The sequence below is a fragment of the Lipophrys pholis genome (genome assembly GCF_963383615.2).
Source record: "Lipophrys pholis genome assembly, chromosome: 11".
In the NCBI taxonomy this organism is placed as follows: Eukaryota; Metazoa; Chordata; class Actinopteri; order Blenniiformes; family Blenniidae; genus Lipophrys; species Lipophrys pholis.
The window spans coordinates 29,280,812-29,305,028 of NC_137631.1; the positions used below are offsets into that span (position 1 = coordinate 29,280,812).

At 45.1% G+C, this 24,217-nt stretch overlaps 1 protein-coding gene across 1 annotated transcript; it reads right to left on the minus strand.

The window, feature by feature from the left end:
• Nucleotides 1-265: 265 nt before the first annotated feature.
• On the minus strand, nucleotides 266-12,992 carry LOC308116582 (cholesteryl ester transfer protein-like; the record flags this gene model as incomplete). The annotated part of the gene is made up of 12 exons (XM_080474836.1): nucleotides 266-1,076; nucleotides 2,894-2,979; nucleotides 4,234-4,306; nucleotides 4,996-5,038; nucleotides 5,121-5,188; nucleotides 6,291-6,443; nucleotides 6,779-6,858; nucleotides 7,591-7,651; nucleotides 7,740-7,809; nucleotides 7,892-7,979; nucleotides 9,188-9,258; nucleotides 12,871-12,992. The coding sequence occupies 12 exons, from the start codon at nucleotides 12,990-12,992 to the stop codon at nucleotides 999-1,001; spliced, it is 993 nt and encodes a 330-aa protein (XP_080330962.1). The 3' UTR covers nucleotides 266-998.
• Between the last annotated feature and the right edge of the window lie 11,225 nt (nucleotides 12,993-24,217).

A 24,217-nucleotide genomic window follows, 5' to 3' on the forward strand; every position in this document is an offset into this window, starting at 1 on the left:
AAATCAGTCGATTGAGATAAATTGAAGTTTTATGAGGAAAATAAATCATCAACATCAAAATGATGAAAATAAGATTAAAATTAATAAACTGGTTTTAAATGTGAACAGATATGAAGGTATTCTAAGTTTGATGTGACTCTAACTTGATCCAGTGCATTATTAATACTAATGCACGGCTCATATCCACTGAATGAAGGAGAATCAGCCCAGATCCTGCGTGAAAAGAAGAAAACTACAAACCTGCATGAAAAGAGGAGCCATTGATCGTGAGTATTGATTGTATCGGAGGAGAAAAAGATGCTGCTCCTCAGTTCCAAGACAAAATCTACTTTTAGTTCTCATGAAATTCAAACGACAGATGAATAATATTTAACAGAGACGGCATAACAGTCGGTTGTTTTTTTTTACATTTACATGGAGAACAAAAAATATCTGAGACAAAGGGAGTAAAACAGTGAAGGCTCGTTCACACCACAACGTTTCAAGTGGAGCGTTTTCAAAAAGTTGCGTTTTCAGTGACTCTGAGCGTCGTTGTTGTGTGAACGGACACCAACGCTACCAACGCTACCAAAGCTACCAACACTACCAACGCTAAGAAAGCTACGAACACTAAGAAAGCTACCGACGCTAAGAAAGCTCCCGACGCTAAGAAAGCTACGAACACTAAGAAAGCTCCCGACGCTAAGAAAGCTCCTGACGCTAAGAAAGCTCCCGACGCTAAGAAAGCTACCGACGCTAAGAAAGCTACCGACGCTAAGAAAGCTACCGACACTACCAACGCTACCAACACTAAGAAAGCTACCGACGATAAGAAAGCTACCGACGCTTAGCGCTTTCAACTTGAAAACGTTGTGGTGTGAAAGAGGCGTCAGTTAAGTTTCTCCTCCTTTTTAAAGATCCGCCGTCATCAGTTTCACCGTTCCACCAACGGGCTGCGACCGCGCAACATTTCCTCGCCGCGGGTCGTCGAGCGGCTTCATTTTGCTGCAGCTCGTCGGCTACTGAAGCGTCTTCTTCAGGAACTCGACCAGGAGGTGATGAGGGAAACCGAAATCCATCTGAATCACCACAAAGCCCTGAGAGAGAGAGAATCCAAAGCTTCAGAGGTCCGAACGCTGACGGAGAGACCACACACTCCCATCGTGCTAACAAGCTAACAGGCTAACAGGCTAAAGAGAGAGAGACCACACACTCCCATCGTGCTAACAAGCTAACAGGCTAACAGGCTAAAGAGAGAGAGACCACACACTCCCATCGTGCTAAAAAGCTAACAGGCTAACAGGCTAAAGAGAGAGAGACCACACAATCCCATCGTGCTAACAAGCTAACAGGCTAACAGGCTAAAGAGAGAGAGACCACACAATCCCATCGTGCTAACAAGCTAACAGGCTAACAGGCTAAAGAGAGAGAGACCACACACTCCCATCGTGCTAACAAGCTAACAGGCTAACAGGCTAAAGAGAGAGAGACCACACAATCCCATCGTGCTAACAAGCTAACAGGCTAAAGAGAGAGAGACCACACACTCCCATCGTGCTAACAAGCTAACAGGCTAACAGGCTAAAGAGAGAGAGACCACACACTCCCATCGTGCTAACAAGCTAACAGGCTAACAGGCTAAAGAGAGAGAGACCACACAATCCCATCGTGCTAACAAGCTAACAGGCTAACAGGCTAAAGAGAGAGAGACCACACACTCCCATCGTGCTAACAAGCTAACAGGCTAACAGGCTAAAGAGAGAGAGACCACACACTCCCATCGTGCTAACAAGCTAACAGGCTAACAGGCTAAAGAGAGAGAGACCACACAATCCCATCGTGCTAACAAGCTAACAGGCTAACAGGCTAAAGAGAGAGAGACCACACACTCCCATCGTGCTAACAAGCTAACAGGCTAACAGGCTAAAGAGAGAGAGACCACACAATCCCATCGTGCTAACAAGCTAACAGGCTAACAGGCTAAAGAGAGAGAGACCACACAATCCCATCGTGCTAACAAGCTAACAGGCTAACAGGCTAAAGAGAGAGAGACCACACACTCCCATCGTGCTAACAAGCTAACAGGCTAACAGGCTAAAGAGAGAGAGACCACACAATCCCATCGTGCTAACAAGCTAACAGGCTAACAGGCTAAAGAGAGAGAGACCACACACTCCCATCGTGCTAACAAGCTAACAGGCTAACAGGCTAAAGAGAGAGAGACCACACACTCCCATCGTGCTAACAAGCTAACAGGCTAACAGGCTAAAGAGAGAGAGACCACACACTCCCATCGTGCTAACAAGCTAACAGGCTAACAGGCTAAAGAGAGAGAGACCACACAATCCCATCGTGCTAACAAGCTAACAGGCTAACAGGCTAAAGAGAGAGAGACCACACACTCCCATCGTGCTAACAAGCTAACAGGCTAACAGGCTAAAGAGAGAGAGACCACACACTCCCATCGTGCTAACAAGCTAACAGGCTAACAGGCTAAAGAGAGAGAGACCACACACTCCCATCGTGCTAACAAGCTAACAGGCTAACAGGCTAAAGAGAGAGAGACCACACAATCCCATCGTGCTAACAAGCTAACAGGCTAACAGGCTAAAGAGAGAGAGACCACACACTCCCATCGTGCTAACAAGCTAACAGGCTAACAGGCTAAAGAGAGAGAGACCACACAATCCCATCGTGCTAACAAGCTAACAGGCTAAAGAGAGAGAGACCACACACTCCCATCGTGCTAACAAGCTAACAGGCTAACAGGCTAAAGAGAGAGAGACCACACAATCCCATAGTGCTAACAAGCTAACAGGTTAACAGGCTAAAGAGCGAGAGAGAGAGAGAGAGAGAGAGAGAGAGAGAGAGAGAGAGAGAGAGAGAGAGAGAGAGAGAGAGAGAAATCACTCACATCCCGGAAAAGAACTTCAGGGTTTGAAATGTCAAAGAGGTTTGTTCCTTGTTTATCCAGCAATCTGGTCAACTCCACTTCAAGAACTGAAAAACAAAGATTTCACATTAATCCAGAGAACAGACGGTGAAACTCGACGGGAGTGAGCGGGAAGTGAGCGGGACACGATGTCCAAGAACTAGAATTAATCAGATAGTTGGTAGAAATAGAATTGATCGACACATGAAGACCATAGTTTGAATGGTCTGGACCCTCTAGTGTCTTGGGGTGCATCCCAATAGTCCCTTCTATCTCCTAACAGTCCCTCCTATCTCCTACTAGTCCCTCCTATCTCCTACTAGTCCCTCCTATCTCCCAATAGTCCCTCCTATCTCCTAACAGTCCCTCCTATCTCCTACTAGTCCCTCCTATCTCCTACTAGTCCCTCCTATCTCCTACTAGTCCCTCCTATCTCCTTTCTCACCCACTTCTCCTTAACCCCTGAAGTGTTTAAGTGGCGGCCATGATAAGGAGCGTTGGAATTCTCACTAAGCTAAGGAAAGGAGGCTCAATGCTTCCTATAGAACGTCCTTTAGCCGAGGAACCACTGATGCTTCCTTTATCATAGGAGACCAGATCATGCTGCCCCACAATTCCTTGCGGTGACGACATTTAAAAGGACCCTTGAACAATCTGAAATCATCTAGAACCCAGATCCCAACTAGGAATGTTCTGGATGTTGTAGAACCAACACAGTAAAGTCCAGTTTTAGTGCAGCCTGTTGTCACTCTGATTGGTTCTTTATTCACCTGCAGCCGTTTCCCTTTAGTTCCTCTTTTCCTTTGATTTACATTGAAACCTTCAGATATTTGACTTTATATCAGAGGTTAGAACCTCAGAAGAACGTGAGAGGAACCACCTTTATACTACTTTTTATCACATTTGGAGTTTTTTCATCACGGCAGACGTCACTAATCTTCACCACCATTGGATTATTATAACGCCACCTAGTGGAAGTGCGGTTTGATTGTCAAAACAACGTGATCGCCTTTCCTAACTCCTTTAGGAAGCCTCCTAACACCTTGATGTGCATGTATAAACTGTATATATAAAACTTGTGTATAGTATATATTGAACTTGTATTGTAAAAATAGCAATTTTAAAATGTTCAACTTCCATGATGTTGTTTTTTGCTGTAAGTATATAGTCGTGTTGGTATCTTCTTAACGATACATTAAAAAGCTCTTGTGCAGCCCCAGCAAATGGGCGGGGTACAATTTGGTAAAGGGCTAATTTTGTTCAAACACAAAACTTTACTAATTCAAATTTGGAGGTTTCAGCCTTGTGCTTGTGTCTCCTACCAGCCAGGACTCTGGGAATGCCGATTTTCTGCACCGCTTCAGTCAAGAAGTCAAAATGAGCTTCGTCGTACAGCTAAAAAACAAACAAACAAACAATAAATAAATCAAAGGAATGGGGAATCACATCATCGAGCGTCTGGAGATTCTGCTGGTGAGTGAATGAACTTATTTGGATTTTGTACATGTGCATACAAAATAAAACATACAAATATATTAATCATTTTGATGACATGTAAAACAAACCTGAGGAATGACAGCGAAAAAGTCAAAAATAAGACTTATTTCCATTGTGGTCCCCATGAAAATAAATAAATGAATGAATGAATGAATGAATGAATGAATGAATGAATGAATGAATGAATAAATAAATAAATAAATAAATAAATAAATAAATAAATAAATAAATAAATAAATAATATGAAATAGTGACATTATAGTGTACAGTTAAAATTATCAATTTAATAATTTAACATTTAAAGTTTTTTTAATTTGAATTTAATTTAATTTAATTTAATTTAATTAAAAAATGCAAACATTTTATATTATAGATTCATAATAAATAGATAAATACAAGATCTACCTATATAAATCTATTGCACAAAATAATATTTCACAACTGTGTATATACAGTAGATCCCAAAATAAGCTATCACAGACCGATTAATCATAAAAAAAGAATAGAACAAAATGACATGAGAAATATAAACTATGCATCACAATTTCGTTAAAACAAAGTAAAAGGATTCCGGGAGTTGGACTTACTGAGAGACGCTGTAAAGGAAGCTCAGCCTGAACAATGTTGATCCTGGACAGAGAAGGTGGATTTAATCGTAGGAAGATCATTTCTTGGAACAAAGTCCATCAAAGATCAACAGGCGCCGTCTTACTGTTCAGAACTGCCATGAAGGGAGAGCTTCTTGCTGGCGTAGGACGCCTTGATGTCCACGATCACATCCTGCACATCAGAAACAGATGATCTATGAACACGGGCTTCAATGGCGATTAGAACGATGTGGGAACCTAAAGAAGAATTGCTCATCGACTTGTTGGAATTTGTCTCCAATAATAAGAAAACTTTCTGTCCTTGTTTAGTACCTGTATTTTTCCTGACTGGATGGCTGGCGCTTATACCGTTTCAGTCTTGTGTGGACGATTGCGTGAGCACAACGAGTCAGCACAGCTTCAGCTCGTAAAGTCGACAAAAATGATTATTTTAAATTGTCTCGTAAAGTCGTGAGTAGGGATGTCCCGATCCGATCGGTAGATATCGGATCGGGGCCGATATTGGTGATTTGTGAGTGATCGGGGATCGGCAAATCCAGCCGATCTAAAAAAAAAAAAAAAAAAGAACTCGGTCCACAACGTCCCCTAATAACCGCTACGTCTCCTAATAACCAGAACAATCAGGGACTAGAAGCTCGGGTGGAGCTGCAGAAGCTAGAAGCAGGCGGAGCGGGGCCATAGACCTATAAAACTAGAGTGATATATAGTGGTTTATGTGTTTATGTATATAAATTTCTATGTGGTCTGTCTTCTTCTGCGTTTTTATTGTGTTTGGTGAGTCACAGCGCCCCTCAAGGCCTGGCATGTGTACTACATGCCCTGAAGCCTCGTGTTGAACCGTGTTCATAGTGAGGGGTGGACGGAGGTCTGGGAGAAGGCCAGGGAGGACAAAGATCGTTTTTTCGTCGTGTGGATGTTCCTCAGTTTACAACAACAACTAAAGAGAAAGAAAAGAATTTTGATTCAATAAGTGAGTTTTACAATAATTTCTAGGTAAACAAAGCTTCTGCCAATAGTGCTTTTAGCTTCAGACATCTTAGTTGCTCCAAAAATAGACTATTGAGTATCTTTGCAATAGTAATGTGAGTATCATCATCTTTAGTCGTGAGCAGTGTGAACGCTTTCACAACCCTGACGGTCGAGAATCGCGCAGTTCGTGGAGTCTTTAGGTAGCATGACGCTCTCAGAGATAACTCACTTCCTCCTGGCTCTCGGTTCAATTCGAAGTACTTCTCATATTTGACCAGATCACTGAAAACCCAGATGAAAGGTACCGTCTGAAAGGAGAGCGCTGGCTCGTCTCCACTCCCACAGCGGATCCACCCGGACGCCTGCGTCCAGACGGTGGTGCCCCAGGTGGAGATGTTGAGGGAGGGGACAGCCGAGCTCCACACTCGCAGCTCTGGAGACGCCCCTTCCGTCAGACACTGGACACAAGTGACAACGCCAAACAGTCTGAATGCCAAACAGTCTGAATGCCAAACAGTCTGAACGCTAAACAGTCTGAATGCCAAACAGTCTGAATGCCAAACAGTCTGAATGCCAAACAGTCTGAATGCCAAATAGTCTGAACGCCGTGGAGGAGGCTTCTATTCTCACCTCGCTGATGAAATCAGGAATCACAGTGGAGAAGTTCGTCCTCAAAAGTGCCTGAAAGAAGATCCAACTATTTCAGCTACGAGTCAACAAACATATAGACATATAGATATAGATCATGATTCCCTCACTGCTTCGCAGGCCGAGCTGAGAGTCAGAAACTCACCACCAGATCTTCTCCAGAAATGTTGAGTTGGAAGCGTCCGTCGTGGTGAGCAGCGGAGACCATAGGGTTGAACACCTGATCTGAGGTTTCATTCACAAACACACAAAACATCACGACCTGCTCTGCTTTAACGAAAACATGCAGTCCAACTCATGTCTAGGCCCCGTTTCGATGTTTCAAGTGAAAACGCAGCGTTTTTATGTTTTAGTTTCAGCAAAGTTTCACATTTTGAAAACAATGGCAGAAACACTGAAAACATATATTTACCATGTTGGGCCACACACACACACACACACACACACACACACACACACACACACACACACACACACACACACACACACACACACACACACACACACACACACACACACACACACACACACACACACACACACACACACACACACACACACACACACACACACACACACACAAAGAAGGTTCTTATGCAACTAGAACTACACTCGGTAGAACGCAGACCTTCACCAACGCCACATGTGTCACCATGGAAACCAATAGATTACAAGGTTATTTGATCCACCGCTCCTTCCATCAGCTGTCATGGTTGCTTCATGTTGTCACTATTTGACACTGATGTACGCACATTTTACTATTTCCATGGAGACGCTCCCTGCTCAGTGCTTCATTGATGTAGCTACCCGACAGGCTAGTTAGCATCGATACGAGTTAATGGCTATCATGCTTGTGATGCTAACTCAGTTCCACAAACAAATGTGGCGTTAGTGAAGAACTGCGCTCTACCGAGTGTAGCTCTCGTCCTTTCAGATTTGAAGTATTTCCCTCAGCACCTGCAGTATCCTGGATGAAGTCGGCCAGGATGTTCGCCACCTTGTTGATCTCATTACAAATCTGAGAACAGACACGTTAGAATCCAGGTGAGCTGCTTTGAGGAAAACATTCATCCCGAGACAAAGACATAAGAGTCTCCTCCCCTCACCTGGCCCTTGATGACCAGCTTGACGGTGAAGGTGATGAAGTCCGTGAAGAGCTTCTTCAGCCAGTTGGGTCTGAACCAACACCAGAACAAACACAGGTCAGCCTGCCGACACGCCGCAGTCATGTGACGGCGCCGGACGTACCGGAACTTACTCTTTGTCTCCCTGCAGCTGCAGACGCAGCTTGTGGAAGTTCAGGTAACAGTCTGAAGTGTCTGCTGCCACCTTCCCTCCACTGCAGTCTGACGGTGGGACGGACAGAGGGACGGACGGACGGAGGCCGCAGGGTCATGGAACCACGATATCAGGCCATAGTGCACGAAGAAGAACCATTAGACACGTTGTAGGGTCGAGAGCAGACCTGCAGAAGAACTCAGAGTATGTCTGTTATTGTCGTCTGTCTAACTCCGCTCCATTAGCCACCAGCTAGCATACTGCTAACTCCGCTCCATTAGCCTCCAGCTAGCACACTGCTAACTCCGCTCCATTAGCCACCAGCTGGCACACTGCTAACTCCACTCCATTAGCCACCAGCTTGCACACTGCTAACTCCGCTCCATTAGCCACCAGCTGGCATACTGCTAACTCCGCTCCATTAGCCTCCAGCTGGCATACTGCTAACTCCGCTCCATTAGCCACCAGCTGGCATACTGCTAACTCCGCTCCATTAGCCACCAGCTGGCACACTGCTAACTCCGCTCCATTAGCCACCAGCTGGCACACTGCTAACTCCGCTCCATTAGCCACCAGCTGGCATACTGCTAACTCCACTCCATTAGCCACCAGCTAGCACACTGCTAACTCCGCTCCATTAGCCTCCTGCGAGCCACCTGCTAGCAAACTAGCTACCCGAGTGACAATCTACTTTTAAATGTAAATTTCCTATTTGTATGAGAAGTACGCTATGCACCGTGTACAGGCGTTAGTGTTCTTTCCTCACACTGAGAAGAACCCTGTTCAATTCTACAAAGCGGAAGTTGGACTGGAACCGGGACGTTCCCACCTGGAGGTGAGATTGATAAACACCACACGTCCATAGCGCTGAGAAGAGGTTATTCCAGACTAAAGTATCAGGTCTTACTGGTCCATTAAAGCCGAAACTCTTGGATTTCCAAGTATTTAAGTAAAAACTTTAATACTTTTCATCTGACTTTGATGAATAGGAACAGAAAAGAGGAGCGTTTATGTTTAATACTGATTTTTCAAGACCAAATGAGATTCCTCGGTTTTAATGATCTGACTGGATGTTTGGGAGGATTGATTAGAATAAATAGCAAATACATATAGCGACCATTGAAATTGTTGATCTAAGGAAGCCGTCTTTGGTTTTTGGTCTTTTCACAACTGGAACTGCTCAGTTTCAACTTCAGGTATAGACTCACGGTCTTACCAGCAACACTTTGTAAAAGGAGTGAAATGAAGAGATTCAGGTGAAGGAACTGGTTCTTACACAGTCTCGGGTTGATTCCAAGGTCGATCTGAGACTCGATCTCAAAGTCCACTGAGTGAGCCATGTTAACGCTGGAAGGAAAAAACACAAGAAAATATAAAATGTTGAATTAAATATACGATCAGGACGCGGAGAAGAAGGCGTCCTGATCGTATAAACTCATGACTGCTGCAGGAGGAGAAGAAAACTCTGGATTAATCAGAGAGGAAGCTACAACCTTCACCTCTTCCACTGACCTTCATACACACTGACTGGTGAAACTTCAGGTAATCCAGATTATAGAGCATCTTCCTCCTCTAACATCCAGATTATAGAGCATCGCCCTCATCTAACACCCAGATTATAGAGCATCTTCCCCATATAACATCCAGATTATTGAGCGTCTCCTTAATCTAACATCAGATTATAGGGCATCTTCCTCAATTAACATCCAGATTATAGAGCATCTTCTTCACCCAACAATCAGATTATAGAGCATCTTCTTCATCTAAATCCATATTATAGAGCATCTTCTTCACTTAACATCTAGATTATAGAGTATCTTCCTAATCTAACATCCAGATTATAGAGCATATTCCTCAGTTGACATCCAGATTATAGTGTTTCTTCCTCATCTAACATCCAGATTATAGAGCATCTTCCTCATCTAACATCCAGATTATAGAGCATTTTCCTCCTCTAACATCCAGATTATAGGGCATCTTCCTCATCTAACATCCAGATTATAGAGCATCTTCTTCATCCAACACCAGATTATAGAGAATCTTCCTCATCTAAATCCAAATTATAGAGCATCCTCTTCATCCAACATCAGATTATAGAACATCTTCCTCATCCAACATCAGATTATAGAACATCTTCCTCTCCTAACATCCAGATTATATTTATAAATTGAAAAGAAGTTGTACCTGATATTAACTGACTGCAGATTAAAACATCACTTCTCCCTGGTTCTGCTCACTGATTGGACGCCACCTTTGACTATCCAGCCAATACGGTGGGGGGTGGGGTGGGGGGCTGTAGCAGGCAGGGTGAGAGAGTTGACCGAGCTACTGGTGGAGCTGTTCTTCAGTGTCCAATGAGTTTAAAGACCGTCTGGACCGGAGGAAGATGCTCTATAATCTGGATGTTAGAGGAGGACGGTGCTCTATAATCTGGATGTTAGAGAAGCAAGATGCAATATAATCTGGATGTTATTCCCGTGGGCTCACCACCTGCAGGAAGGTTCTTAATGGTGCAATGTGATCTGGGTGACGGTGCTCAGACTGACACCCCCACCACCCGGGAACAGATAAGAGGGAGATGGATGGATGTGGATGTTGGATGTTGCGGAAGATGCTCTATAGTCTGGATGTTGGGAGGAAGCAGTTCTATAATCTGATGTTAGAGGAGGAAGATGATTTATAATCTGATGTTAGAGGAGGAAGATGCTCTATAATCTACATTCTCATTTTAATCTGAACTATGTGTTTCGTCTTTACAGTAATTAGTTATCAATTCTTAGTAACATGAATCCGTCAGACCAGAGCCGGTGTTTTATTTTGTAAATGCTGGTTGGATGAGTTACACAATTCACACTCACTGGGAGTGAAGGTGTGTGTGTGTGTGTGTGTGTGTGTGTGTGTGTGTGTGTGTGTGTGTGTGTTCACCAGAGGTCACTGTATAAGCGTGTGTCCTGCAGTGACCTTCAAGTGATCAATAAACTGACTGAACCTTTGGCCCTTTGACATAACCCCCCCCCCCCCCCCCCCCCCCCCCCCCCCACACACACACACACACACACACACACACACACACACACACACACAGTATTTCAGTTCTCAGAGAGACGATAAAACATTAATTTCCTACCGTACACGATCTTCTGTGAAGACGCTCACAGAAAGTATAAAGTGCTGGATAAAGCCTACCTAAAGCCCTTTAATGAATATTTTAACAGAAGAAGTCATTTTAATTGATGCAAAAATAAAATCAAAAATGTTTTAAATGAGTCATATCATCCTCTTCCTCCTGTTCTCCTCCTCCTCCTGTTCTCCTCCTCCTCCTGCTCTCCTCTTCCTCCTGTTCTCCTCCTCCTCCTGTTCATCTCCTCCTCCTCCTCCTCCTCCTCCTGTTCTCCTCCTCCTTCTGGTCTGGTCGGTCCAGAAACCTTCAGTATTCTAAGTTTCTAGCTCCTCCTTGATTTTCCTCATTAGAATATTGGATCATAGGAGCTGCATTCAGAATCTGCTGTGTCTGTGTGAGCTGGACTGGCTCCGCCCACACATGCCCATCTTGGGAAGAGGAGGAAGTACTTCCTCTCGTGGTGCCATGTGCCAGAGCAGAGCTGCCTAATTGTGGGAGGAGTCAAAGGGAGGGCCTACCTCGATTAGGATTGGCTAAACCCCCGATGACACTATATAGGGTTTGATTTCTGATTGGCTGGTTGGAGCAACACACTTTTTAAAACCTGAAACAAGCCAGGGAGAGAGAGGACAGACTGTCTTCACTTCTGGGACGTCAGTCCAGGTATGGGGACGATTAGTACTGCTGGAGAACCTTTAGGAAGGGAATTCTACATAATATGACCCTTTAAGTTCAGGTTTTCATAAACTCTGCTGCCACCTGCTGGTGGATTATGAGCATGACAGCTGAAATAAAAAGTTAAAACCTCCCAAAATTCAGAAATCCACTTTTGTTTGAACTTTGATCAAATAGAAAATCCTGAGATTTGAAGTGTAAAAGTGAAAGGACTTCAAGCTTTAGATTCAGATTTTGTGAACGGACTAACATTAAATGAAAACAAACAAACCCTCAGTTACACGTCTGAACATCCGGGTTGTTTTTTTTTTGTCATTCCCACATTAGAAAAAGTCTCATTTCCTCCGTTGAAGAGCCAAACATCAGTGAGCAGTGAAGTTTAAATTATATGAAGATTAATTTAATTTCAGTCCTGGACTGAAGCAGAACGACGGTCAGGAGCTGCGGCGAAGCTTTTTAAACTTTCAGTCCACGGCGGTCTCTATGCTGCTGGTGCTTCCTGGAGGAGGAGGAGCTGCAGGAAGTCCCGCCTCCTCCCCCTCCCCCTCCCCCACATTAATAATCCAGAGTCTGGACCAGGAGGTCAGTTGGCCACGCCCTGAGGAACCTCAGGAATCAGCGAGGAGCAGAAGGTTTTGAAGAAGACCCACGCCGTCCACATGAGGGACACCTGATGAGGAGGAACCAGCACCGCTGTCATGGGACCACCTGGCCCCTCTGGACCACCTGGCCCCTCTGGACCACCCAACCTGTCCCCCTGCAGTTCGTCCTGAAAATAAAGTTTGTGTGAATATCTGACGGCCCAGAATCAACCAGAGACCTCTATTTAACCAAATGTAATCAGATTACATCTGATCCAGATCATTAAGGCAGGAGAGACAGAAAGAGAGAGGGAGACAGAAAAAACAGAAAGAGAGATACAAACAGGGATATTCCAAGAAAAAGAGACAGAAAAAGAGGAAAATATAAATGAAACACAGAAAAAGACATTAAGGACAGAAAGAGAGACTGAGAAGGAACTGGAAGTGATAGAGGAGAGAGAGAGAGAGAGAGAGAGAGAGAGAGAGAGAGAGAGAGAAAGCAGGAGGAAAGTTTGGGAGGGAGAGATAGAAAAAGAGAGAAACGAATGTTTAAAGTGAGATTCAGGCACATGGTGGGTTTACCTGGTTCTGCTGGTTCTGGTTCTGGTGGACCTGGTCTGGCTCTTGGACCTGAACTCTTCTGAAGGGAAACCAGCCGGCGGTGTGTCTGAGAGGGAAGACAAACACTCCCGTGTGAACCACATGGGGGCGCTACAGGTGTGTGTGTGTGTGTGTGTGTGTGTGTGTGTGTGTGTGTGTGTGTGTGTGTGTGTGTGTGTGTGAGAGAGCTGGACAGGTGCAGTGAAAGTCTGATAACAAAACCTGCGATGGGAGAAAAAGCAGCCGAGGTCAAAGGTCAGGATTTAGTTGTGGGTCGTTCAGGACTCGAAGGTTTCCGCTGCGTGTTTGTTCTGGTTCTGTCAGACGAGTTCTGGTCCCGTCAGACGAGTTCTGGTCCCGAGAGCTGCGATTGTCCCGCAGACTGAACGAACTGGCGGCGGGTGTCAAGGAGGCGGAGCCTGCCGCCGCCAACGCCGCATGGCTGCGGGAAGAAAAGGAGGAGCCAAATCAGAACGTGTGACGAGACGAGGTGAGAGGGTGAATTGTCAGAACAGAACAGAGACGTACTACTGCAGGTAGAACTGCCGGGCGTCGGCCTGCTGCAGCCACAGCAGCTGCTGTACAGCGGGTGGGCGGGGAAGGAGGGCGGGGTCATCGGCGGCGCCTCATACCTGCGGGAACAACAACAACCACAGTCACATGAGGGTTCCTTCACCTGGGGATGGAACTTTCCACACTTCAACTGACACCGATATCGGTACCGACACCGGTATCGGTACCGGTACTTTGTGTGTTCATGTGATGACAAATGTTAATTTGTTGAATAATAAAATTTCAAAAGTTGTCAATTTAACATATTTATTTCTCAATATGTAAACTCAAATACATGAAAACAACCTTCTGGAAATATTGTGTGATGATTTTAGAAATTTATCTATTTTATTCTATTTCTATTTATTTATTTCCGAACATGTGCAACAAAGAAACAAGAGAAACAAACAAATGAATAAAAAAGAGACACTCATCCGACTGAGTAATCCAGAGATTACTTGACACGCTCCAAATTGACGATATGAACGTTACGTGTTTGAAAAGGGGGAAGAAGTACAACTTTTTAATCCTCCCTCTCACGCAAAAGATATATATATATATTTTTTTAAATCTACGTCAATGTTTTTCTATCCTACACTCAAATAAAAAAACAGTGAGTATTTCTCCACATCGTTTCCCCTCCACCAATAAACAGAGCAACACCATTACCCACAATCCTTTGCTCCAGAATCAGCTCTTGATATTTTCTTCTAAACGTTATAAAGTTTGGTCATTGTTTAATCTCTGCTGCGATGCTGCGTTCAAGTCCGGCTCGGAAAATCAGCTCCTCTTCTACGCCGTCAGACACCAGGCTGCGCCGAGGCAGTGAAACACGACAGCGTTTGATTTGATGTGACTCGGTACTACCGTAGTACCGACAGAAATCGGTCAGTACTGCTTTACACACCAAACTGTTATCATGTTCATTACTTTTCCTGTTAAATACGTACAGTGTCAAATATTGTATTTCTTTATTTTACACGCTTACTTCTATATTTGTACTTCAGTGTGTCTTGTTCAGAGGTACAGGAGCAGGACCCGGGTTTTCAAAAAGTTGCTTTTCCACCCGGGTTCCACTCTGAGGTTCTGCTTTGGCCCGTTTCTGTGCCGACGGAGTCGAAGCATTTTTTTTGGTTTTCGCCACGAGCAGAACAACGAGTTACTACGGCGGCAGAGCGTAGCACCAGGAGCAACGTCTCCGCCGGCCACGAGGAGGCGGAGCTCCCGAAAGCCCCGTCACCACGGCAACGCCGTTCTATGAAACTATTGTTTAACTACGAAATCCAGAGGATTCTCCCCTCTGGGGCTCACCCTGCGGCGGGACGCTGAGCTGACGATGAAGACGAAGACGAAGACGGGCTCCTCCTCTGCCTCAGCTCAGGCGTGTCGGACGCCATGCTGGGCGAAGGTGGACCGGAGGAACCAGGCTGCTCTGCGTCTCCGACCTGCAGGAGAGGAAAAGCTGAAGTAGAAAGAAAAACCCGCCGCAGCTTCCTGAACATCTGCTGTGTTTAGTGAAGCACGGGGATGGATGGATGTTTCTTTAACAGAACTTCGTCCGGCTTAAATGACAACAGAATAAATTAAAAAAGACTTAAAATTGTATAAATGAATAGAAAACAATAGAAAGCAGAACATTCCTGTAATAATGCACATTTAGTACTATGAGGAACGTGCAAACAGAAAGTCTGTGGAAAAGTTCTAAACATAGAATATTTGTTCCTCATAGTGAACGACAGCAGGCTGCAGCTGAATTACAAAATAAAACAAAGATTGAACTGTAGTTCCCCGGGTCTTAGGCCGGCCGCTCGGGGGTAGGGTGGGGCAGGACAGGGGTCCAGCTGGGCCAAGTTCCTAGCGACCTCCCTCCCTCACAACACCCCCTACCTTACCTCACCTTACATCACTCATCAGTGGGGCGGTGCCTAGGGTGGGGGGTCTAGGCTACTTAACTGCGGTCTAGGTCCTCCCCCGACTTTGCACTACCCACAATTTTGACCACACCTCGTCACGTCGGGTCTTGAGGGGGTACGCTGCTTTCGGGGTTCTGCCGCTTGGCAGTGGTAGAACGCCCGGGCCCCCACTACCCCCGACACGCACATTGCATCCACTTCTTCAGCAGCCATACCAACTCCTAATAAAGCAGCAGCAGGAGGAGACTCCAGGTCTCTTTCTGGTCAAGAGCAGAAACTGTTCTGACTCCAAAGGTTCTAGATCACATCATATTGTTTGGTAATTCTGCTGAACAGGACAAGGGAAAGAAACAAAAAAAAAACATTGTACAGGATCAATTTAGCCAGATCACACAATTAGTACTAAAACTGACTACAACCTCAACACAAAGTCAATTTAATGAAACATTCTGCTGCAAAATACAATGAAATGTTAAAACAAACTCATATATAAGCACCTTGCTTGGTTTCTGGGGCTCATTGGAGCTGGTTGCGGCCGGTTTCGGTCCACGGGCCTCATGTTTGACAGAAGTGAACTTCACAGCAGCGCCCCCTGCTGGAGGCTGTCCCTCATTAAGGTGTTAAAACCTCTGCGCTCGACTATTTATCCACTCTTACCGGGTCCCTAGTCCGAGGTTCTACTGAACACAGAAGTTAGACGACTCTGAGCAGCTGTGCCTGTTTTTTCGTCCCTGTTTCTCTAGAAGATGGACCGTCTGTCCAAATGACGTGAGGACGTCTGGCTGCTTCAAACTGCAGTGAAATGGAGCTGCTGCTACTTAAAGTGTCTCCAGCAGCAGAAACCCTGCCTGTGTTCAGTCTGTCCCACAGAAACCATTCATTCTTACCTGCCGACCAGGTGAAGCTGCTCCATGATCTTCTCATGTCATTGAAGGAAATCTTCCCACATGCAGAGAGCAGGTGGATCTAAAGTGTTCCAGCACGGTGCAGTGGTTTTATAAGTGTTATCACACACTTTTTCCTCCAGATGTTTACTTCTTCTCGTTCCTCCTGTATTCCTGCGGAGTTTCTTGTGTTTTTTCGGAGGAGAATTGCTGGTCGAAGGTGTAATATCCAGATTTGTCACCATGCTGCTTTGTCCGCTCGTCTGTTGACTTCCGGTGTCTTGTACCTCAACCAATGAGAGAAGCAGGATTCTGGATCGTCGTACTTGTGTGTGAGTTTGCTGTCAGCTCATTGGTCACAGAGCAGGAGGGGCGGTGGAATAAGTTTACCTTAAGTTTTGATGTAAAGCGCCCGGCTTGTCATTAATGCCATCAACATTTTCCAGACTATTTTTGATTCTCACGGTAGTACGGGACAAAGTGCGTCCCTTTTCAGCTCAATACGGGACGCATACTTTTGCTTGCAAATATGGGACGGTTGGCAACCCGAGTATATAATGTCCAAGGTGCTCACCTTTACACTAGGGGACACCTTGAAATCATGGTGTGATCACAAAACCCAAATAAGGTGGGGTCAGAGTGTGACAATATTGTATGCACAACTTCAATCTGTGAGGAGAAGAAGGAGTGAACGTACAGGACAGCTCCAATTCTCTGTTAAACACTGGGGAGGACGTCTGTGTATTTCACTAAAGTAACTAGAGCTACACTGGGTAGAGTGTACCCCTTCACCAACGCCACATTTGTTTGCAGAATCGAGTTAGCAATGCAAGCATGATAGCTGTTAGCTCATATGGATGCTAAGAAGCGTGTCAGGTAGCTACATCACTGAGTGAAACACTGAGCAGGGAGCGTCTCCATGGCAACAGACGCTGATCTCCTTTGATCTCCTCCACGAGGAGCCTCTCCCATCCACTTTGTATGGGACATTTTTTAACAACTTTTTGCGGCAAGCCGTTTATAAATAAATCCCACCAACATGCAAAGAAATGTCCCATAGAAAGCGGATAAGAGAGGCACCTCATGGAGGAGATCAAAGCAGATCAGTGTCTGCACTCTACCGAGTGCCGGTCAAGTTCAAAGGAGGTGATGTCATTCTTTGACCTTCCTATGACCTCACAAAGCCAGAGGTTGTAAGATATTGCAGAAGTCAGCAGCAGATCCTGACAGTAGTGTAACCTCACGGAGGACAGGTGCCATTGGAAGCAAGTGAAGAAGAAGAAGAAGAAGAAGAGGAGAAACAGTTATCAGTGACAACAAGAGTGGTGAGAAACAATGTAAATAGATAGAACCAGCAGATGGTGCTATTGCAGCTTTATAGATGCAAACTGCCATTAAACCCAAAAGTACAGAAAGAAAAAGACCCTTCCTCGTTCATTCATATCATGTGAAGGAGAATTCAACAAGCGTTGCATTGTTCAACCACTAATAAGGAACATGAGCTGGGAATAGACCGTCGTGAGACAGATTAAAATAACAACAACCACAACAACAATAATAATAATAATAATAATGCATTTTATTTGTATTACATTACATTTGTGAATCTCAAAGTGCTATAAACAACAATATAAGCTGAAAGCAGCAATTTAAAACATTTAAGCAACAACAGTAAGATCAATAAGAGGTTAGTTTTACCCTATTGATTATGTCCATCCATCTGTTTCTGGGTGGTGGGGGTGTCAGTCTGAGCACCGTCACCCAGATCACATTGCACCAATTAAGAACCTTTCGTGCAGGTGAGCCCACGGGAAGGTGGTGCCTGGTGTGGGACATGAACCCTCTACCTTGAGACTGAGAGTCTCATGCTCTACCAACTGAGCTAGAAGATTAAACCTCAGAACTGAGCTGACACAGAACACTTTCACCAAGAACTGATAGAAGTATTTCAGACTCATCAGGATATAACTATAGAATATCCAAATAACACACACGTCTCTTTTTACACATTTTGCACATCTGCACACAGTCACATCAGGAAATAAAGCCAGCTTGAGACATGGATCCAAACAACTGCTTTGATTTAACTATTGGAGATCTGCCGGATCAACTGCTGGAAGAAGAATATCTTCCGACTCAGCACAGTGAGGCAGGGACATTTATCCAGGGACAGGTAAGACACCCAGAGAGAGGCAGGGACAAACGTCCTCACACTTCAACACATTCAGAGAGACGTCCAGGAAAGATCTGCTTATGAACTAACACATTACTGAGTCATTTATATGATGGCAATGGTTGGTTTTACATTGGTCAGCGTGAAGCTCCACAGTTGAAGATTCTATAGACTTTAGTTAGTTAGCTGACAGAAGAAAATGACACTTTAATATTTAGTGATATCTAGTGAAATTATTTCTATTTCAAACATTGAGGATTGAGAGGTGTTTGTCTTTGTACTGATGGACTGCTGTGTATTTTGCTCACTGATGCTCACAGAACCAGTGGCCTGCGTACGCCGGCCCCTCATCAGCTGATGTAATCCCTCCTGCAGCTCCTGTAATCCCAGTAAGAAAGCTCAGTGTTGATCATTCAAGTGTAAAGACAGTTTGATTGGTAGTTAGTAAGCAGTAACTCACTTTCTTCTCAGCAGAACACACAATATCAAACAAATATCAAACTAGAATAGCACTTTTTTGGAAACTCAGAGCCGCTTTAGATAAAGAAACAAAAAAAAGAAAAATATAATAAAGAGTTTTTGGAAAAGCTCATTTATTTATTTTGCCAATCATATGACAATAGCTTCAATATGCTTCAATATAAAAAGAACAAAATGAACAAATGTTATCATGGGTACTTACAGGAACATTTTACTGATTAACTATCATGTACTTATGCATGAAACGTGATGGATGAGCCCTTTAATAGTGATTTGTTCAGCCAACTTCACCATCCTGTCCTGCTCCTCTGGGTTGTTTTGCCACTACCAGAAGTCGGAGCTCATTGACGCCTCAAACAGCCGGATGCTGTCTAGAGTTTTTACATGTCTGGGTGAAGTACTGCTCCTTCAGTAGCGCTCCTGCAGAGCAACAGTCTGATGGAGCAGGAAGTGCGTGTGCTACGTTCTGCTGGAGCTTTGCCACTATTCAGATGAAATACTGTGTACTAGTGACCCGGGGCGTCGTGGGTACCTCACTACAGACCCAGCATGTTGTTAAATACCCTCGGTGGTGATGGTGGACAGTCTTTCAGTCTGATTTGTGGCAAAGCGCCACAGTCCACCGGCAACACAAACCCCCAACCTTCCTGAGCACTGCCACCTCATGGTTAAACCTCAGAACTGAGCTGACACAGAACACTTTCACCAAGAACTGATAGAAGTAGTTCCGACTCGGCAGGATATAACTATAGAATATCGTATTAACACACGTCTCTTTTTACACATATTACAGATGTGCACACAGTCACATCAGGAAATAAAGCCAGCTGCAGCCGTGGATCCAGAATTTGACTTAGTTTATAACGATCTGCTGAAGATACTGCTGGAAGAAGCAAATCCTCCAGCTGCTTCCATAGCTGTGCCAGTAGTCCTTCCTCCACCCGACCACAGCCTGACGGGACAACATGGCGGGTGGATGCGCCCAGGAGAAGCTCCTCCGATGCTGCAGCTGTCAAGGCCAACGATGGCGGCTCCAGACGGCTCACTGCCGACTCAGCACAATGAGGCAGGGACATTTATCCAGGGACAGGTAAGACACCCAGAGAGAGGCAGGGACAAACGTCCTCACACTTCAACACATTCAGAGAGACGTCCAGGAAAGATCTGCTTATGAACTAACACTTTACTGACAGTCATTTATATGATGGCAATGGTTGGTTTTACATTGGTCAGCGTGAAGCTCCACAGTTGAAGATTCTATAGACTTTAGTTAGTTAGCTGACAGAAGAAAATGACACTGTGGGGATTTCTTACCTCATAATAATCACTAGGTACCATTTATGTAGTGCAGTCCACCCACGGGGCACCATTTATGTTGCATTTTGGCAGTTTGGCTATTGATAATGATGAATAGTTATCAAAGATGGTTATTGATTATGTTATTGAAAGTTCTATCTGATCTGTATCAGATTCCTCGGGAGCTCCACCTGTTTAACAGGAAATGAGAACCAATTCAGTCTCATAAGATATACTAAACAGTTAATTAGGAATTTAAACTAATAGTTAAATTAATTACAATTACCAGAATTAACAGTAAAGCTTGAAGGATTTTGGAGTTCTTGACACAGAAGAGTCGATATTTCATTCACTTCTGTGCAAATTAATAAAACAGCAATTATGATTCCAAAAATTATATTTATTTACAATGAAAACAAATAAAAACACATATTCTAACTGCCTATATACAGCTTGGTGTGTGTGTGCGTGTGTGTGCGTGTGTGTGTGTGTGTAGCAAGAGAGAGAGGTGGAGGGAGTGTGTGTGTGTGTGTGTGTGTGTGTGTGTGTGCGTGTGTGTGCGTGTGTGTGTGTGTGCGTGTGTGTGCGTGTGTGTGTGTGTGTGTGTGTGTGTAGCAAGAGAGAGAGGTGGAGGGAGCGTGTGTGTGTGTGTGAGACGTGTGATGGAACTACAAAACAAGATGGCGGATCACAATAAACTACATTCAGAATGGAGGTTACCAGAGAGACAGGAAGGCTGTCCTCAGTCTCCACCAGGTGATGGAGAACAAAGGGAAGCTGGTCTTTAGTGTCTACTTCCTGAGTGTCTCTGTTAAAGGAACATTTCTAGAATAAGTTGATGTGAAGCTGATTTGTTGTCAAACATCTGGAGTCAGACGGTGTTCAGTTACTGTGTGACGTTGTCTTTGATGTGAAATGTGGAGGTTGGTAGTTAACTAGTTAGTAAAGCAAAGATTAGCATGCACACCGTGTGTGTGTGTGTGTGTGTGTGTGTGTGTGTGTGTGTGTGTGTGTGTGTGTGTGTGTGTGTGTGCGTGTGCGTGTGCGTGTGCGTGTGCGTGTGCGTGTGTGTGTGTGTGGCAGAGCTAACGTTGGTTTACAGGTTGATAACTACTCCTGATATCATGATCAGTAGAACTCAATCACTGTAATAGAATCTACACATCTTCATCAAGGTAAACATCTATACAGAGCATCAGGATGAACTGATCTCAGGTTCTCACCCAGGTGGTTGGTACCACTTCCTTCACGTCTCTGAAGAAAGAGTTTGGTTGTTCAGGCTGGAGAGAAGCTGCTGCTCCTGGAGCTGGTAGCTCCTCCTGCTACCTGTGGTTGGCTGAGTTCAGCAGGAGGAGGAGGAGAACATGATGATGGTTCAGGAGGAGAAGAAGACCATGTTGATGGTTCAGGAGGAGGAGGAGAAGAAGAAGATGATTCAGGAGGAGGAGAAGACCATGTTGATGGTTCAGGAGGAGGAGGAGAAGAAGAAGATGATTCAGGAGGAGGGGAAGACCATGTTGATGGTTCAGGAGGAGAAGAAGAAGACCATGTTGATGGTTCAGGAGGAGAAGACCAAGTTGATGGTTCAGGAGGAGAAGACCAAGTTGATGGTTCAGGAGGAGAAGACCAAGTTGATGGTTCAGGAGAGTCTTCCTTTGCAGCCTCCTGGTTGTTCCCTTGTCCAGACCAGAGGATCTGGTTGCTCAGGTCTGTGCTGGTTTTCCTGCTTGTTGAGGAAAAAGCACAAAGAGGTTCTGTGAGGTGTCGTTTCCTGGTCTCGTCCTGGAGGAACCGGTTGGTCTTCCCTGGTTGATGGGAGATCAGACTCTGTGTGCTGGTCTCTGGTCTCTGGATCCAAGGGAAGGTCTGACCCTGGTGGTCGGTCAGAAGAGGAGTTGAGGAGTTGAGGTCTTTGGTTGCAGGCCTCTGGGGTTACCTGCTTCCAGAAACCCTCCTCCTCCGTTGAAGAGGAGGAGCAAAGCTCTTTGAGAGAATCTCTCCAAAAGGCTTTTGGTGAGATGGGGGATTCCAAGGTGTGGAATCCTGGGAGCCTCCACCAATCGGTGACTGGCTGAGTTCACGCCGTCAGTCTCCTGTGAGCAGAAGGGGGGGGGGGGGGGGGGGGGGTTGTATGAATGGGGCTGCAGTGGTAACAGGACCCCCTGGGGTGAGATGCTCAGGGCCAAATGAAGATTGTTTCTCATTAGAAATGAACGGACTGTCTGTGGTCTTGTCAGATCCCAACAACACTTTAATATTTAGTGATATCTAGTGAAATTATTTCTATTTCAAACATTAAGGATTGAGAGGTGTTTGTCTTTGTACTGATGGACTGCTGTGTATTTTGCTCGCTGACGCTCACTTCCCCCTCAGCAGAACTCACAGAACCAGTGGCTCCCGTATGCCGGCCGCTCTTCAGCAGGCATGATGACTCTCCCTGCTGCAGACCCAGTAGGATCCTCGTGAAGCACTCAGGTTTATACTGATGACACCAGTACAGTGGCCTCACTCCATGTTCTCTTTGTTTCCAGTGTCACAATGTGCCAATGATCAGCGTCCTACATCAGTTACCCTCCACCCTGCAGCCTGCCGGATCACTGTGAGTAGATCAAACCATGGACTCGCAGTGCTTCAGCTCCTGTGTCTTCACTTTGTCATCGTTGAAACGTCTGTGTCTTTCAGCATCTATTGGACTGGAGGGACTGCATATGTGGTTCCCCCTGCTGCTCCTCAGACTGATGCCAGCAATCCAAAGTAAGTTTGCTTCTGCTGGGTCCGTCCTTCAACGTGTTCCTTCCTGACAACAGGCTCTGGATTTGACTTGAAGCGGCTTAGGTTTCTGCTAATGCACATGAATGTCGTCATGATCAGCATCTTTCATGACGCGTTCATACACCTGTACATCTTTGTTCTTGCTATTTTCATCCTGTCATATTTTCCTTCTTGTTTAAAGTGTTGATCTCCTGTTTCCACGGTTTTAGATGCTCTTGTGCTCTGACTCTTTGGTTTTCTCTCGTGTTCCTCTAGAAAGAGAAAACGTGACGATGAAGAGCAGCGGCAGGTCAAGAAGCCACTGAATGCCTTCATGCTCTTCCTGAAGGAGCAGAGGTCCACAGTGACGACTCAACCTGACAACAGAGGAAGTGCAGGCGTCAATAAAATCCTGGGACAGAGAGTGAGTGTCTTGTCTCCGATGTCACCACTCAGCAGTCTTCAGATTCTTCCATCAACAGGCTTGTGGTGGAGCATCAGTGTGCGCTGACAGTGTGTTGTCCTTGTTCAACAGTGGAAGTCAATGTCAGCAGAGCAGAAGGCCAGATACTGTGATCTGGCCAGACGAGAGGCGGAGCTGCATGCTCAGAGACACCCTGGGTTTTCCTGCCAACAGAACTATGCAAGTATTTCTGCAACGTATCACTAAGAAAACTCGTGGCGCAATCCCGGTCAATATACTTGATTAACTCGTGGACCATTGTATACGTCTTTATTTTCAGGGCAAGAGAAAGAAGAGGATCATGGCCTCCACCCAAAACGAATGTAAGACATGAATGCAGAGTTCCGTTCTGGTTAGAAGACGAAGTGAAAGGGAGCTGCTTGGATTAGAGCAGGACTGTCAAACACGTTGTAGTTCAGGGACCATTTCATCCTGAGTGGACTGGACCAGTAAAATACTACCATAATAACCTTCACAATTAAACTTCAGAGTTTTTGTGTGTTGAGGCACATCAGGTGCGTCATGAAAAGGTCTGTATTTTGGTAGATGGACCTCATTGTGTTGCACCTTGCATGAGCCGTCCCTAAGTGCTCTTACATCATTAATCCTCTTCAGCCATTCACACACCGATGGAGGCTGCTGCCATGCAAGGCGCTGTCAATCCATTTGGGGCTAAGTGTCTTGCTCAAAGACATGTGGACAGGTAGAGATGGAAATCCAACTTGCAACCTTCCAATAGGGAGACAACTGCTCCACCAACTGAGCCATGCTGCCACATTTTCACAAAACCAAACCTTTATGACCAAAAATGACAACA